The 19598-nt window shown below is 33.7% G+C and overlaps 1 protein-coding gene across 1 annotated transcript; it reads left to right on the plus strand.

The window, feature by feature from the left end:
• Nucleotides 1–1541: 1541 nt before the first annotated feature.
• Nucleotides 1542–9603, plus strand: LOC104907766 (uncharacterized). Its single transcript, XM_057394096.1, has 3 exons — nucleotides 1542–2315; nucleotides 4518–5041; nucleotides 9556–9603. The coding sequence occupies exons 1-3, from the start codon at nucleotides 1826–1828 to the stop codon at nucleotides 9601–9603; spliced, it is 1062 nt and encodes a 353-aa protein (XP_057250079.1). The 5' UTR covers nucleotides 1542–1825.
• Nucleotides 9604–19598: the final 9995 nt, after the last annotated feature.

A 19598-nucleotide genomic window follows, 5' to 3' on the forward strand; every position in this document is an offset into this window, starting at 1 on the left:
GATACCAGTCCTCGACAAGAACTTGGTCCGATTCAAGAGAGTCAATCTCCATACTTGATCGAGATCTGACATAAGATCAATAGACCAGACCGGCACGTACCAAAATCATATTTTGAACTGACTATACGACGCTAATTAAAACCTGTGACTAATCGAACACGGTAACCTAAGACACGGATCTGACATGAAGCAGACAAAAAAACTTGCTTGGGTCAAATAAGTACCTAATTTTGTACAACTTGTTTTTGAGCTGACTCGAAGTCAACTAAAATCTTCGATGATGATAATAGTTTTTAAAATATTAAAAAAGAAAAAAGAATGTTGAGTCAGACATTGGCTTCATGTTACTGCATTCGTGCACGATGCTAACAAGATTAGGCCTAAATAATATATTTTGTAATTCTAAATCCTAAACTACTGGCTTGATATCACTCCGTGCATGTGTGTACGGTGCAAATCAAAATTAGATTTCATTAGTCTAGACATTAACTTTACTATTTTGCTTTTGACAAGAAGAAACAAGAGAATATCGGCAACACTAGAATAACAAGATTAAAGGAAACAAATTTAACGTGCGTAGTTGTGATCTTTTTTAATACAAGAACCCCAATCTCAAACCGAGCTGAACTCGATCCAAGTATACACGAAACCAAAATAGGTCATACAATTCCGTCTGAAACCCATGCATCCATGGGGAACCCCAACCCGATATAGACTGACTTGAATGTGGGTCGGCCCTTACTCGATTGCACGATGACTCAAATGTGTCCCGACCTAGAAGGATTCAACTCGTACCCGGCCGGTGGGGATGTTTGACTTGAACATGACCAACCCTAACACACCTGACCCAGCGTAGGTCAACCTGAAACCCTACCGATAACCTGAATCGATACCTCTAAACAATGTTTGGTCTAAGCCGAGTTTTGATATAATGGGAACCTCAACAAAAACCCAAAAGTTATTTACTTTTTATTATATTTACGTGAATTGGAGTCATCAATCTAATATCCCTTTTATTTAATTTGAGTTGCAACAATTTAATTTTCACACTTGTCATGCAACACTTTAACCTTTAATTTCTTTAATGATTTTCAAGTAAATATTCTAAAAAAAAATATCTTGAGAATACATGAGATTAATAACAAGACTTTATATGACTTCGTCTTTTCCACTATGTATAAGTTACTAAAGATGGTTCAATAAAACTAAAATACACGAGTAGTACAAATAAAGTCAAATAGTTGCAACTTGCAACTTTAAAGGAAGGAGAAAGTTTATAGCAAGATCTCTAGCAATTTTATGTACTAATAAGAAAGAAATTAAGGTTATTCCCATTGGTTGGAGACCTTAACTTCATCTTTGTAAAAGAAGTTCAACTCTCAACCGTCACAAGTGCGACCCCTAATTTTCCTTGACTTGCAAATGATTTTAATCTTATCTTTTTTAAGAAAAGTACCGATAAGATGAGACTTGAGAGAGACAGATTATTATTATTAGATGTAGTTAATTTTAAATTGAAGTAATTCCTTGGTTTTCGAATATCTTGAAACGAAGAAATTTAAACTCTTAAATAAAGACCATGGCTAGTCGTTTGTTTTCAATTCTTTTTGCGCTATTTTTTGTTTTCAATTTAATAGTCAGAGTTGTTACAAACTTACACTGTCTTCAATGATCTATCTATATATATATTAAATAAAAAATGAAAACTTAGATGCACCAGCAAGATGACAGCAATAGACTTTTATTTAACGACTAAATCAGTAGATGGAATTAATTCATCTTGTTCTTGTATGATAAGTGTAAAGAACTAGAGAGTAGAGAGTAGATGGAATCATTTATGTTCAGTGCAGCGGTTGATGGAGATACAAGTGTATTGAATGAGGGCATCATTGCAGAGCGAGGGGAGAATAGCTATGTAGCAAAAACACCTGATTTGGAGAACAACATTATTCATCTAGCTGTTCAAAACAAGAAATCCACATTCATTGATGCAGCTATTAATCGGTTTCCTGTTCTCCTCCAACAAAAGAATAGCAAGGGTAATACTCCCTTCCATGAAGCTGCTGAGTTGGGAAATAAGGAGACTATCATCCTACTCGTTCTCCACCTCCAAGAAACTACCAGTGATGTGCCATATTATATGGAGAAGAACAACCAAGGGGACACCCCCTTGCATGCTGCGCTTCGAGCCCAAAACTTGGATGCAGCCTATGAGTTGTTTATAATGGTCGTCCAATATCACCGAGAAGAGATATTGGCTACGCAAAACAATTCTAAGGAGACCCCTCTACATCTCTACGTCCGATTTTGTGCTGGTAATTTTCTTACTCTCTTACTATATATTTTATCCGTTATGTGAGAGCAGCTTTTTAAGAGACGTGTTCCAATTATTTTGGAATGGAAAAAGTATGTTGTTTTTAGTTAAATTTGACACCTACCTTGTTTAAATAGATAGAGTTGGAGATTAATAAAGGAATGGATTAACAGGGCAAATTTCATGCTGTTTTAGTCAAATAGTTGAGTTCCTATTACATTCCACATATCACATATGATGATATCAATGATAATTCATAATTTTTTAGCCAAAAGTATATATCTAGACAGTACAATCCACTTTCCATGATCTAATCAAGAGATTAAATTAGTTATTTATTCTCATTTTAGGATAAGCTTTATATGCATAAATCTGATTCTCCCAATGTATGTTTAATCAATAACTAGTTTACTACCAAAAGTGGTGTGATGTAGACTGTAGTGGTTGCGGACATACAAATAGTCAAATATATGATTGAAAAAAATTACCAAAAGTGTTTCACTTGGCAGTTGGCACTAATTGAATGCATTTAAGAAACATGAATAAAGTCGATTATGTATTAAGATGCACAATGTTGAATGTCAGTAGCGTATTCAGGAATTACGGGATGGGGTACGGATGAGAAAAAATCAAATAAAACAAAATACAATACTTGAGTTGATTTACGACTAAAAATTCAAATCAAAATACAATGCCAATATCAATTAATGATTCGAATTACAACTAATTGAAAAAGACAAAAATACATAAATTTCAAATAAATAAAAATTACAAGTGCATCCCACGATATTAATTCCAAAGTTTCTTGATTCAAATCTAGTACTTCCAAAGTTCCTTGTTTCAAATTATATTTCACAACCTCTAATTCCAAATTCAACTAATCTCAATTCGCAATCTCTATTTCAATTTTACAAATTCTAATATCTAATTTCAATTCAAATAATCTTTAATTTCAATTCAAGTAATATCAATTCCATATTTCACAATTGCACAACATTTAAATTACATTTTTATAATTTCTTATTCCAATTCAACATATCAATTCACATCAAGATGAAAAATCTATAATTTATAAATTAGCAGAAATAAAAAAATAAAAAAAAGAAAGTGGTGACCTGAGTTATGGCCTTCTGCCTTCCTCTAGCGAATGTGGCGACCCGCGACTGTCGTTATGGCCTCCGGGCTTCGACAAAGTGGCGACCCGCGTAGGCATGCTGCGTTATGGCCTCCGGGCTCCGGCAAAGTGGCGACAAAAAGGAACAAACGGTCCGGCAGAGGCGAAAAAGAAAGAAAGAGAGAGAAAAGAAAAGGTATGAGGGAGAGGGAGAGGGAGAGGGAGAGAAAAACGTTATACTGACCAGAGGAGAGAGAAAGAAAGGGACGCGTGATACTGAGGAGCGTCTGTCAGTCTTCAATCTTGGGCAGTGTAATTTTTTTTCTTTTTGCTTTTATTTCCTTCAACTTTTCTTTTTTTTTTTTTTGAAAATGGGGGTACAGCTGTACCCACTGTACCCCCTGTAGATCCGCCCATGTTGAATGTGCATTCAAAAAGAACATACCATTTATATAAAAGAACACGAATTTTTTTCAACAACTTTTCTACTTTAAAAAAGAACACACGATTTAAAATTAAAGAATGTGTAAATTTATATTTATAAAAGAACAAAGGTTATAATGAAAAGAATATATAGTAAATGAACATCTACACTTAAGATAAAAGAACATACATCTTTTAAGTTTAAATTTGAAAAAGGAATCTTTAGTTGCAAAATTTAGAGAAGGAAATAACAATAATTTTTTAAAATTATAGCCTCGAAAAATGATAAAACGACATAGTTTAGAAAAGGGTGCACCATGCTCTACATGCACTTGGGTACATGTACTTATTTGTGCTTCCCTCCTGTATCTATACTAATATATTAAAAGGCGTTCCTAAACAAGGAACGGTGTCACGTGGCTCTCTCCCTAAGTTCATTTTAGTCCATGTAATTCACATACAACAAAAAAAAAAAAAATAGAAATTACATAGTGTAGGATTTGATCCCATGACTTCAAGTTTATATACTAAAGTTTTAATCACTAGACCAAGTGATATTTAGTGTTATAATTTCAAAGTATAATATTAATAAATGAAAATTTCTCTTACCCGGAGCATAGCCCGGGCCTAATAACTAGTTTCTTATTTAAATAAGATATGTTACAGGTGAGTTTTTGTCAATGAATTTGGAACATGCTGACAAGCGAGAGCTAATTGAAAAATTGATCACGACATATCCTCCGGCTATGCTTATTAAAGATTCGGATGGGTTGACTCCTCATATGAGGGCGGCCCAATATGGCCGTGTCCTGGTAGCATTACGGATCCTTACTTATAACAAACAATTATCCGAATGTCGTGACATTAAAGGAAGGAGCTTTTTGCACAACTTGCGGTTGAAGATGGCTCATCTCAATGCAAGTGACAAAGAGTATACTCTATGGACTTGTAATTCTATACTAAGTTTGCATGGAATTCATGCTCTTTTATTCTCACAAGACCAAGATGGAAATACACCATTACATCTAGCTATTGCTGACCGAGATTTTAATGTTGCACAATTGTTCCTTCAACAATGTGCTAAGAATGAATCAAGTGGAAGGAAGAAGTTGATCATGAGCCTCCAGAATAGTGATGGCAAAACGATATTGGACCTAATTGATTCCTTATCAGATATTCCTCCTAAACTGGTATGTATACGTATCATTAAAATTTGTCTTATTTAATTTTTATATGTCAATTCTTTGGGAAAATTAAAAATTTCTGGCTACTTAAGATGTGTTGTATTCAACTAATTGTACTTATATGAACTTATCCAAATTTATTAAACCTTATTAATCCTTATTAGTCCTTATCAGAACTTATTTGACCTTATTTTGTGAGAGTGTCATACCTTAACTTTGTTGAACATAACTTATCTGAACTTATTTGTTGGAACACAAGGTGACACTCAAGAGGGGGGGGGGGGTTGAATTGAGTGACAAAATCTAATCGATTTTCGCAAAATCTCTGTTATGGCACTGTGTCAGGCACTGTGCAAAATACTCGTAAATATCTGATTTGAGTTTTTGCAAAACTAAAAGTATATGAAATTGATACGCAAACACAAGATATAACGTGGTTCAATCTCACCTCTGAGATCTACGTCCACACGAACCAAAATTCTTTTATTTCTTTGAATCCTAAAATATCAACCTTTTGATACAATAAGACTCCCCCAATACTAACCCTAGTAGTGCTCCCCAACACTTAACTCTAAGTATTTCAACTCTCTATAATTGTGAAATTACAGAAAAAAAAGATCCTCAAACATGTGCTTCTTATTCAAGCAATTTAGAGGATAATTGCAATTGTAGAATAGTTACTCAAACTGACTCGAACAATGCTATACTCTGTGCCTTAGGAAACTGTTTTCAGCTCTTAATATCTCCAATTATTTTCTCTGAAAACGTGAGTTATGAGAATGAATTATAAACCTTTTTATAGTACATGGCCTGGATGAAAATCCTTCAAAATATATTTATCCTTTACTCCTTAATTTAAGGGATAAACCTTTTCTTTTTATCTTCAATTCTAAAAAAATAAGTTTTCCTTAAATCAATGTTTATTAATATCTTGAATAACCAATAGATTTTCTTTTTAACCCATACTCTTTTATTATCTCAAATTCTTTTTTTCAAAAAACAACTTTCGACAATCTTAATTTTTATAAACTGTTTTACTCGGTTTTTACCAAAAACACGTTTTATGGAAAAATTCTTTTACAAAACTTTTTTATTAAAACTTTATCATTTTTAATAAACTTGCTTTTCGAATTTCAGTTTCCTTTTATATAGATATATAATATGAACATAAATATTTATTTCCTTAACTCTAAGAAAATAATAATTATCCTAATTTTATATTTCTATATTCGGCACATAATATATCACCTAGTTCAATTACATTACACTTTGCATAAAATAACTAAACTTAGGAATATAAACTTGGACTTCAATCTTGATTCTTCATTTCTTCAAAGTTTTCATTCATTTATTCTTTTCTCGAACATCTGTCACAAACTTTCATACCATAACATATTATATTATTTTTCATCATCAAAACTTAACATGCACATGCACAAAATTATTCTTTTTTGTCAGACCTTATTAGAACTTATTTGAACATACTTGAACGTATCTGAACTTATTTTTCTGATAAGGGCTGAAAAAAAGGTGAACATATGTGTTATATTCAACTTATTTTTGCTTATCTGAACTTATCTGAAATAATATGAACTTATTAGACCGTACCTTATTAGTCTTTGTTAGACCTCATCTTAAATTACTTGGACTTATTAGATCTTATTTTGTGACCGAGTCATAACTTATTTTTGCTAAACTGAACTTATCTAAACTTGTTAGTCCTTTCAAAACCTATTTGAACTTATTTTTTCTGATAAGGACTAAAAATAAGGTGAACATAACATGCCCTACCATCAAATATGTTTTTGTTTGCGAGACAACCTTATCCCGTTTTTTTTTGTCTACTTTAATTTTTGAGTTATAAGAAGTAGAATCAATTATCTGCTCTCGTTCTTTTTTTTTTTTTGGTCTAAACCTCCTGAATCGATTACTCTTACTTCGTGGCAATGGATTTCAAAAACTCGTACCCTTCCTTTCCTCAAGCAACAGTTATATTTCTTGGTATTTTGGTTACCATTATCTTTCCATTGCATGACTTGAACGACCAAACACCCAATAAAGATAACCATTTTTGTTAGCATTCCTGTGAAAGGAATAACTCAACAAAAAGTTTGAGCTGAAGGTTTGGAGCCCCAAGATTGATTTTATACTTTATCAAACCCCTCACATATAAAAAGCCCATCAGGCCTAAAGTGTAGATGCATCATAAGCCCCCTTATAATCCCAACTAAGTATTTCACTTTGGCAAGGATGGGAAAATGAGATTTGAACTCATGACGTTCTTGTCACGCTGGCTTTGATACCATGTCAAAGGACCAACTCAGCCAATATCTTAAATTGATTATTGGAGCTCTAAGATTGATTTTATATCTTATCACCCTCCTCTATCAAACTTGTAATAACCTGCACCAAGACATCTGCTTAAATAAATAACTATGTAATCACAGAAACTCTATTACTCGGGTGAACTATTACTTAGAACCCCCTATAAGCCTAAGCTAAAGAGAATGAACATTTTACAAATTTAAAACTATTTAAACTTAGTTATAAGAGAACTATCTTGAATTTCATAATTAGAAATATTATTATAAATGAAAATATTACAAGGTTTCCAAAAATTATCCAGCAAGTTAATCAATAGACAATTCAAGTCATAACAAAAACAACCATCATGCATACGTATCAATAGTCAGTTGCAAAATGATAATCAACCACCCCCATAAGGGCAAGTTCAAAGAATAAAACACAAGTCAGCAAAGCTTAGTACATAAGTAAATATTAGGAAATATTATAATGACCGGAATAAGTTTTTTACAATTACTTTTTTCAAATAACTCTTTCAAGAAAAATATGAGATGAAATGCAATAAGATACTTAAGTTATATTCATATCTTGAAAAGCCCAAGTCAATTAAGTCGTCAAATAGGCGGAACTAACTAATTCGCGTATACACGTACTAGATCTCAACAAAATAGTCTGATCCTGAAAAGCCCATATCTCCTAGAATATAACTCGCCTTGGGCTGTGTAATATATCATTAGAACGCTCTTCAAGTGTACTTTCTAATGCTTCTAGAATTAATCAACCATCATTATCGTGTCAAAAATCATGGATAAAAAAGCAGACATGACTCAATTTTCATAACTCTTTCATTAAATTCCAACTTTATTTTGACTCCAAATTACAATCAAAGATATGCACAACGATCCTTATCAATAATATTGTTTCCAATTGCTCCTAAGTACTCAAGCTTGTACAATGATACTCCAATTATGTTCTCAATGCCTGAAATTCATCAAAGAACACAAAAAACACACAAAGGAGTATATTTCACAACTAAAATAATTATATGTAACTATGAACTACAATGCAGATAAATGCTCCTAAAATACAACCTAAATGCATCTATAAACTACATAAAAATATGATACAACATCCATTCATGCACATACATTTACCTTATTATCTCTCCCTCTTTTATTCTTCTTTTATTAGTGCTTCAATACAAGTCCACCATTTTCCAAATATGATCAATATTACCTCCATTTTTGAAATACAACATTCTTTAAATTTCCGAGCAAGATGAAAGAAGAAGTAAAAGTATATATATATAATTACCCTCCCTTATAACAAGTTATATGCAAATTTAGAATAACATAATTATATTTTTGGGGTGGCTATTGCGCACTTCCTTCCCTTAAAATGTTTAGTCATGAGACTTAGAGTTGAACATTAGAATAAATGTGGGTTATAATTCTTTCAAAGCAGACTTCATTTCTCAAAGTAGCTTCATCTTTCCCATGTTTTTCATCCAAAGGACCTTGAATAATGGTATGGTCTTATTCCTCATATTCTTATTCCTACAATCCAAAATTTGCAATGGCGTCTCTTCATAATTCAAGATATTATCAAGTTGTAGGAGTTCATAAGATAATATATGAGATGAATTATATATAGAAGTGTTTACAGTTGGGAAATGTAGAAAATGTTGTGAATTTGGGATAATTCCATTGGCAACACTATCTCGTAGGCAACCTCCTCAATCTTTCTCAATATTTCATATAGCCCTTTGAATTTAAGGCTTAGTATTCCTGAACCCCATCTCTTCAGGATTTTTCCTTAAGTACGGCGTACTTCTTTTGTCTGTCTTGAGCTATCTTCATTTTTTTCGGAGTGACTATAACTTTCTCCATTGTTGGTTGTATCATTTCTGGAATCCTAACATGGCTGTTGGGTGCACATCATCCCAACAAATAGGCATTTATCGTCTTCTCCCATATAAGGCTTCACATGGTGACAATCCAATCGAGAATCAAGGAATATGGTTGTAGAAGAACTTTACCAATGAAAATTGTTCCTCGCACCTGCCTATAAATTAAAGTGTAGCACATAAGCTTGAAGCGGATCCTTTATGTTTATATTGTTCTCTTAGTCTGGTCATCAGTTGTAGGATGAAAAGTAGCACTAAATTTCAAACTCGTTCAATATGCTTCTTGTAATTTTTGCATAAAATTGGACAGAAGTCGGGGATCATGATCGGTAAAATTGGTCTTCAGGGTCCTGTGTAGGCGTATCACCTTCTCAACATAAACATTTGCCATTTGGTTTATGCATATGCTTCAAGTTTCCTTCATAGGTATGGTTCCTAGTTTTAGTCAATCTATCTACAATGACTCATATTAAATCATTCCCCTTTCTAGTCCTTGGCAAACCCATCACAAAAGTCCATTGACACTGAGTCCCACTTCCATTATGGAATCTCTTTTCATCTTGACTATCCTTAATCAAAATAATCTAGGTTCCTTTTTCCAGTCAAACTTTAGTTTTTGATACGTCAAACACCTATCTACCAACATATTATGATATATTCCTTTTCATCCTGACTACCCTCATCAAAGAGTTTCTTGGCATGCTTCTTCCTTGTGCTTTTCGACATTTGCAGCATACTTCATTGGTGCCTTTGTCTTTTGTCTCTCTTGCCATTTTTGGAGGATAGTCAATGATTTTGTAACACTCTTCCTTCCAGTCCCTTCATACCACAATGCACACACTTGTTTAACTCCCTTTCCATTCTTTTCTAGCTTGTAATATTTCTTTAGGAAGTTTTGTAAAGGTACTAGACTTTGGCCTTGTCTCTTCACAACCATAACACTTATGCCTTATGTGTTTAACACTCCTTTTGTCATCCGCGTTTGTGTTTCAATTTGTTGAACAAGGTCATAAAGTTAACCTTGTTAACACTTGGCAAATGGCTCATTACAAGAATGTCCTCTTATATTCTCATATTTTCCACTTAGCTCCATCAAGAAGTCATTCAATTTGTTTCTCTCCACCATATCCAACATCTTTTTCTCAGTGTCACAAGTGCATTTGAACATTGCACCACAGCTACACTCGAGCATAGCTTCTTGGTCATTCAATGGGTTCCAGTATTCTCTTAGCTTACAACAGTATTTGGAAACTTACATCTCATTTTGTTCTAAGTTACTAAGCTCTTTATTTAATTGATAGATTCGTGGGGGCATTGCTCTGAGCATATTTCTAGCAAAGCCAAACTACCATTCATGAAACTAGAAACAATATTTATTTTCATTCAATGATTTCAAAATCCAATATCTAACCATGTTATCAATCCTATCCCACTTGAAATAGTCTATTGATTCTAGCTTAGGTCTAGACAGTTTTCCATTAATAAAGCCTAATTTATTTTTAGAGGCTATTCCCATATTAGCACTGTAGGACTATAGATGCTCAATACGAAATATCATATACTCAAACATCTAACCCAAGATCTTTACATAAATTAACATGAATCTAATAAAAGTATAGAATTATACCTCTTGATGCGTGAATTCCTCTTACACCACAAGCCTTCTAGTGGAGATCCTGTAGAACGTCAAACACTGTTCTTCTAGTGTTGGTCCACGAACAACCCTTGGATCACCACGTATGCTAGTACGAAAGAGAGGAAAACTCTCTTGCTTTTGGGGTGTATGGTAGTCGAATGGGGGGGAAGGAAGAGAAAGGAAAAAATCTGATTTTTCTCTCTAGATGATGTAATGTGTTGTACACACTTTTTAACCCACATATCCCTACATAAGGTGGTTACAGAGAGGTGCTTGAGGCTTTATTTGCCTCATAATGTCACACACATTATGAGCCTAATAATCTCATGTGTTACATCTCACTAGTCACTCCACCCATCTTAAACCGTCCAACCCATTTCACAAATGGGTTCAGGTAATATCCAAGAGTTATCACATTGTGTGACCTCATAGGATCCAATATATATTAGTAGTTTGCCTATTATACTAGCCCAACAAACCGCAATTAGCTTATTCTAGCAAAACATTGCGGTCACCTAATATTATTGAATATATTATCTCTATAATTTGTCCATATACATTTAATTTGTTACACTTGACTGAGGACAAAATCCTTCAATCTCCTACTTGTCTAAGAACAAGTGTGTAACCTTCAAACTCCTTAAGTCGCTTAATTCCCAACTTGATGACATGGTAACATCGTATGAAACCATACCAATATTGAAGTTGTTTCTTGAAATCCGAGTTCGAACTGTCGAAACAAATGATTAACTTCTTAATCTATTTGAGCACATCCATGCATTTTCAGTTGTCACTCTTCAAGAGGCCAAGACACCAATCCTAACTCTTAGGAGGACTTTATCCCTTCTTGTATAACCAAAACTCCCACTCAATTCATAGCAGTTCCGATCACTGCCTTTATAGTCTCCTTTTACGGCACGACGTTTTGTAGTGTCAAAAACATACTAATCCTTAAGTAAGAATAGTATCATACTCATGTCAAAGGAATCCACTAAATATATTAATGAGATTATCATAAACCTTTTTAGAGAACTCCCACTAGGTCTGCCAGACATGTATCAACTATACATGTCTATGCAAATGACTAGACATCTCTATGTCCCTATAACCCATGAAACTACGCTATCAATCAACTTGCAACCTAGTCCATGAAACTGAATCATTTACGTTCAAATTTAATGATTCGAACTAGGGACCAAGGTATATTATATATAACTCTTGTTGACTAGATAAGGTTTCATTTGTCAAATCACGTATTTGACAATCCTATCAACCATTATAAATACTTTGAACGTTTTATTTAATACTAAACCAAGATTAAATAAGAATATTACCTTTTTTTGATAAACATAGTCAAACATATCATAAGAGTAACTACAAATGTGAACTAATTAAAAGTAAATATTACACAATCAAAACCACTCTCCTACATGCTTAAGTCCTATAGCCCTAGTATGACTCTCATGCTTAGGCTGATGAGGCAATGGTTTAGTCAAAGGATCAGCGACATTGCTATCCGTATGAACTTTGCTAATTATTACATATTTTCTCTCGACGGTTTCTCGACTAAGATGAAACTTTATAAGTACATGCTTACGCCTTTGATGTGATCTTGGTTCCTTAGAATGAGATATGGCACCATTATTATCACAATGTAAAACAATACTAGGCACTACTGCTAGCTCCAAAATGAACTTCTTCATCCAAACAACTTCCTTTGCTACATCTGCCGCAGCAATGTACTCAACTTCTGTTGTAGAATCAACAACAGTGCTTTGCTTTGAACTTTTCCAGCTCATTGCCCCTCCATTTAGACAAAAGATGAAAGCTTGCATCTGTTGTAGAATCATCTTTGTCAGTTTGGAAGCTTGCATCTGTGTAACCCTAAAAAATTAACTTACTTTCACCTCCATACACTAAGAAATTATCCTTAGTCCTTCTCAAGTACTTTAGGATATTCTTAGCTGCACTCCAGTGTGCGTCACCTGGATTTGATTGGAATCTGCTACACATGCTCAAGGCATATGAAACATCTGGGCGAGTACAAATCATGGAGTACATAATGGACCCTATAGCTGACGCATAAGGAACATTACTCATTCGCTTAATCTCATCAGCCAGAGGACACTGAGTCTTGCTAAGCGACACTCCATGTTGCATGGGTAGGAAGCCTCTCTTAGATTTTCCATGTTGAACTTAGTGACGATCTTATCTATATAAGTTCGTTGGCTAAGTCCGATCATCCTCTTAGACCTATCCCTATAGATCTTGATCCCCAAAATGTACTCAGCGTTTCCAAGGTCTTTCATAGAAAAACAACTTTTAACCATTCCTTGACTGACTCAAGCATGGGAATGTCTTTCCTATGAGAAGTATGTCATCTACATACAAGACCAAGAAGACTATGTTACTCCCACTTTCCTTCTTGTAAACACAAGACTCTTCTCCGTTTTGTTTAGAAAACCAAACTGTTTGATTGTCTCATCAAATCGAAGATTCCAACTCCGGATGCTTGCTTCAATCCATAAATGGATTTTTGAAGCTTACATACCTCCTAGGATTTTCTGGATCCACAAAACCCTCCGGTGTGCATATACACATCCTCTTTCAAGAACCCATTCAAGAAAGCGGTTTTGACATCCATTTGCCAAATCTCGTAATCATAAAAGGCGCGATCGCTAGGAGTATCCGAAGGATTTAAGCATGGCTACGGTGAAAAGGTTTCATCATAGTCTATACCATGAACTTGCTTGAACCCTTTTGCAACCAACATTGCTTTGTAAACCTGAAAATTACCATCCTTGTCTATTTTCACTTTAAAACCCATTTGCAACCAATAGGTGTAACCCCATCGGGCAAATCTCAAGTCCCATACTTGATTTTCAGACATGGATGCCATTTCGGACCTCATGGCTTCAAGCCATTTTTCGGAGTCTTCACTCATCAAAGCTTGCTTGTAAGTAGTAGGTTCCTCAAATTCAAAATCATTATCTTAGAATTTTTGGTTAACAAGAAATCAACAAACCTCTTGGTTGGTATTCTTGTTCTACTAGACTTACGAGGGGCTGCAACAGAGAAATTTTCTTCTCAACAATTTGAGAATTTTCGCACGAATTAGATTCGAGTGGGACAGTGAGGTTCGTGTACGGGATGCACGTCCTCCAACACTTGGTCAGTTATGGGAGAAGATTCCTCCAAAGAGGAACTACTTCAAGCCCAACATCGGCTCTGTGTTTCTGTCTTAACATAGGATGAACTATGTCCATTTGTTGTTTTCTCGAACTTCTTCGAGAAATACATTACTCCCACTTGCCTTTTTGGAAATAAAATCTTTTTCCAAAAAGACACCATGACGAGCAACAAACACTTTGCCCTCAGTTCGATTGTAGAAGTAATAGCCCTTGGTTTCCTTGGGATAACCCACCAAGAAACACTTATCTGATTTAGGGGCGAGTTTTCGAAAGTAAACCTTTTCCATAAACCTCACATCCGCAAATACATAGAAAAGACAAGCTTGGAACTTTTCCACTCTATATCTCATCGGGCGTCTTTTCTACTACCTTTGATGGAGTTTTATTAAGTGTGAAAGTAGCAGTTTGGAGAGCATATCCCAGAAGGATATTGGAAGATCAACAAAACTCATCATAGACCGAACCATATCAAGTAGAGTTCAGTTCCTCCTTTCGGATACACCATTCAACTAAGGTATTCCAGGCAGAGTTAGTTGTGAAAGGATTCCACATCTCTTCAAATGATCACTAAATTCTTGGCTCAATTATTCACCACCACAATCGAATCATAGTGCTTTGATGTCTTGCCAAGCTAGTTTTGGACTTCATTCCGAAAATGATTCTGACTTATGCTTCATTAAATAGACTTATCCATATCTACTTAAATCGTCAGTAAAAGTAATGAAGTACCCTAACCCTCCCCCTAGATTTTGTGCTTGTTGGTCCTCACACATCAGTATGTATTAAGCCCAATAGATCACTCACCCTTTCCAGTAAAAGGTAATTTTACATTTTACCCATTAAGCATGATTCACAAACATCAAATGGCTCAAAGTTAAAGGAAGTTAGAAGTCCATCTTTATGTAATTTTGAATGCTTTCCGTTTATGTGTCCTAAACGAATGCCATAAGTAAGTAGGATTAGTATCGTTGATCATGTTTTTTGCTGTCTATTTAAGGACATCTTTGTCTAAGTCTAGGAATATAGACCATTAGACCTTTAGCAGTGGCATAAAACATTGAATTCAAATAAACAGAGAAACAACTTTCTCAATTGTAAATGAAAACCCTTCATTATCCAAAACAGGGATAGACATAATGTTTTTGGTAATAGCAGGAACATAATAACAGTTATTAAGCTCTAATATTAATCCGAAAGGAAAAGATAGACTATAAGTCCCAACTCCAACGACCGCAACTCTTGCACCATTTCCAACGCGCATCTCTACCTCTCCTTTAGCCAAGGTTCTACTCCTTCTTAGTCCCTGCACATTCAAAATAATGTGAGAAACACAATCAGTATCAGATACCCAAGAAGTAGATTTGCTAAATTAATGTCAATGACATAGATACCTAAGAAGAAGCCCCAGACTTCTTATCCTTCAAGTACTTTGGGCAGTTACGCTTCCAATGACCTATTTGATCACAATAGAAGCACTTGGATTTCGCCACCTTTGGCTTTGCCTTTGCCTGTGGCTTATAGCAGTCTTAGTGGCAACTTGCTTGCCCTTATCTTCTTTTTCTTGCAGCCCATTCCTTCTTAAAACCCTTTCCTTTTGAACCATAAGAACTTCCTTCTTAGGTGCAAGTGATGTTTTGCTCGCAGTCATGAGCATCCCATGTAACTCAGCAAGGGTTTTGTCACCCCTTCATATTAAATTCAACTAAACTGATTGAACCCTTCATGAAGTGAGTGCAGTTAATGTCAGTAGCCAACTCTTGGCTTATAAGGAAACCCAACCTCTCCATGCTTCGAAATAACCAATCATTTCGAAGACATGAGTGGCGACGGCTTGCCTTCAACTAACGCACATGCAGGAATAGCCTTGTGAGTCTCATACCTCTCAATTCGAGCTTGTTGCTGAAACATGGTATTCAGCTGTCGGATAATAATGTAGGCATCCAAGCTTGCAAACCTCTTTTGAAGGCTTGGTTTTATAGCCGCGAGCATAAGGCAAGTAACGAACAATTACTGACCTTTCTGCAATGGCCTGATGGGCCTCTTTTTAGCATAGTAGAGGTAGTAGTTAAAACTGGGATCGGGGTTTCAAGAACATCCTCTCGTCCTTCGGACTTAAGAACAATTCTTAGATTCCTTTCCCAATCAAGGAAGTTGTTCTGTTCAATTTATCCTTCTCAAGGATTGAACAGTAAGTTAAAAGGTGAATTATTGTTGTTACCAGACATGATATCTACATAAAGATGTAAAAGTATAAGTATGTTTATCATAATAGCTTTAACAATTTTAAAATTTAAAATAAAAGCATGCACTTGACAATTTAAGTGTCCCTTTTGAATCAAGTGTTCTAAGATCCTATAAACATGATTTATAAGTGGACTTTGGCCTCACTTAAAACCAAGTTTAAAAGGTAATAAACTCTTTACTAATTACATAATTGTAATTCTTAGTTAATGGTGATTGCAAGGTGATTACTCCAGGTAAGGAAGTTACCCACAACGTTGGGGAGAGCCTTCCTAATCCTAGACAGAGCTTGTCACCCCAACACAAAACCCAAACCTTTGCTACAAAATCCAAATCCGTTTTGATGATTTTGTTGGGCCAAACCAAACTAAACTTGCAAAATTCGGAAATTTACTCTACGTAGCCTAAGATTGGAAGTAACACTCTACTTTGGCAAAACCTATTACTAACGATCAAGTTTTAGTAGGTGTTTATTTGGAATACCAAAAAATCCAATATTTTATTTAAAAGACCTAACTAAATTATTATGTTGATTTAATTACTAGTGAACATTTAAATAATTAAATCACACGCATAATAAAATTAGCAATCATTTAAAAGAAAATACTTAAATGCAAAATAAAATGTGATCCTAGTATGGCCCCTAAACGTAAAGACTACTCGTTATTAAGGCCTCCTTTGTTGAATCACTATGAATCTCCATCCTTGTGCTTCATCGGATAAGATTGAATCACCATTATTCATCTTATTATTACTACTTGACTAAATATTTTGGAATTATAAACTAAAATATTACAAAAATACCAACGATGCGTAGATCGTATTTAGATTACAAAAATACATTAACGGTATACAGATCGTATTTTCTATCCAAGTTTGGGCCATAGTATTCAGTGCATGCATCCATAATATCAAATATACACATACATACATATATATATACATATATATATATATATACATATATATATATATATACATATATATATATACATATATATATATATATATAAATATTAAATATATATATACATTATATATATATATACATATATATATATATATATATATTATATATATACATATACATATATATATACATATACATATATATATACATATACATATATATATATATATACATATATATATATATATATATATACATATATATATATATATATACATATATATATATATATACATATATATATATATATATACATATATATATATATATATACATATATATATATATATATATATATATATATATATATATATATATAAACATGCATTTTAATCAACTATTAAAATAATTATCATGGTTTAACAACTTCAAAACATAATAGCACCATCTTTATTTAATGTCATATCAAATCAAATGGTTAGTACCTTAAGATAAATTTTAATCATATTAGAATTCATCTCTTCTAAAATATTAATCTAACAAATTTTTAATCAACTATTAAATTTAAAGAACAATACTTAAGCATTTTTAGACACTACATCATATTAAAATATAAACATAGCATGATATTTAATCACATATCCTAGCATGAAATATTTAATCAACATATTAAAACTAACAACCTAATATAAAATAAATATCATAAAAGTAAACACCCAATATAATTTTAGTTCGGTTAAGTAGTAGCATAGGATACCAGGTTTAATAGCTACTTTATATGCATTAAGGGATAAACAGATTAAACGTTTCAATCCATTGAAAAAAAAAAAACGACCCGTTGAAGCTAGAGCACCGCTCGCGACCCGCGACGCGAGCTACGTCGCCATCAGCGACATGTGTCGCGACCCGGGAGGATGTCACTCCTTTCGATTTTTTTTGCTTTCTTTTTGAATCTCAATTCAGGTTATTTTAGTCGATAAACGTATGATTTTCTTCATACATTAAAATATTTTTATGCATGAATAAATCATACTTGGCCTCAAATTCAAGAATCATGCCATGAAATTATGCATAATCATATTAATCATAAAAAAATTCAAAGCATGCAATTCATGAATCATACATATACATCATATTCTAATTAACAACTTAATTAAAACATGAAACAATAAAACAATTATATATGTACATGTATTGAAAAATGTATAAAACAACTTTTATACTCACACTAGATTAAAATCTTATTTTAACCATGCAAACAATATCCTCATGGTAATACCCTCCCCTAAATGAATTAAAAATTGAAGGAAAACATGCATCAACATGATCATATTAATCTATGCAATAGGCTACTTATACAATTGTAGGACTATAGATGCTCTATGTAGAAAATGAGTATCATATACTCAAATATCTAACCCAAGCTAAGATCTGTGCATAAATTAACATGAATCTAATAAAAGTATAGAATTATACCTCTTGATGCGTGAATTCCTCTTACACCACAAACCTTCTAGTGGAGATCTTTTAGAACGTCAAACGTCGTTCCTCTAGTGTTGGTCCATGAACAACCCTTGGATCACCACGTATGCTAGTACGGAAGAGAGGAAAACTCTCTTGCTTTTGGGGTGTATGGTAGTCGAATGGGGGGAAGGAAGAGAAAGGAAAAATCTAATTTTTCTCTTTAGATGATGTAATGTGTTGTACACACTTTGTAACCCCTATATCGCTATATAAGATGGTTACAAAGAGTTGCTTCATGATGTTTTATTTGCTTGATTATGTAACACTTATTATGAGCCTAATAATCCCATGAGTTACATCTCACTAGTCACTCCACCCATCTAAAATCGTCCAACCCATTTCACAAATGGGTTCAGGTAATATCCAAGGGTTCTCACATTGTATGACCTCATATGACCCAATATATATTAGTAGTTGGCCCTATTATACTAGCCCAACAAACCACAATTAGCTTCTAGCAAAACGTTGCAGTCACCTAATATTATTGAATATATTATCTCTATAATTTGTCCATATACATTTAGTTTGTTACACTTGATCGAGTACAAAATCCTTCAAGCACTTCTACTCCAATTTAGATAGTTACCTCCATTGAAAATCACTGCTCCAACTTGCATAGTGTGGTTGTCTGCAGAGAATAGGTAGTACTCCCTCCGTATTTTTTTAATCTTTCCTACTTTGACTATCCACGTTTGCCAATGCACTTACTTTACATTAAATATCTTTCATTACATATTAGTAAAAGTTATAATAATTGACTATTAAGAAAGTACTCATCGATACGAATCAAACAAGATCCCACATGACTATATTTTTTCTTATATATTGAGAAAAATCTAAAAGATTCTATC

Source organism: Beta vulgaris, chromosome 4, assembly GCF_026745355.1.
Source record: "Beta vulgaris subsp. vulgaris cultivar EL10 chromosome 4, EL10.2, whole genome shotgun sequence".
NCBI lineage: Eukaryota > Viridiplantae > Streptophyta > Magnoliopsida > Caryophyllales > Amaranthaceae > Beta > Beta vulgaris.

Excerpts from the sequence above, each read along its gene's own strand:
- LOC104907766 (XM_057394096.1), top strand. The coding sequence starts at position 1,826 with ATGGAATCATTTATGTTCAGTGCAGCGGTTGATGGAGATACAAGTGTA. Across the intron at positions 2,316-4,517 it reads CTACGTCCGATTTTGTGCTG|GTGAGTTTTTGTCAATGAAT; the intron begins GTAATTTTCTTA and ends GATATGTTACAG. Across the intron at positions 5,042-9,555 it reads CAGATATTCCTCCTAAACTG|AAGTCGGGGATCATGATCGG; the intron begins GTATGTATACGT and ends AAAATTGGACAG.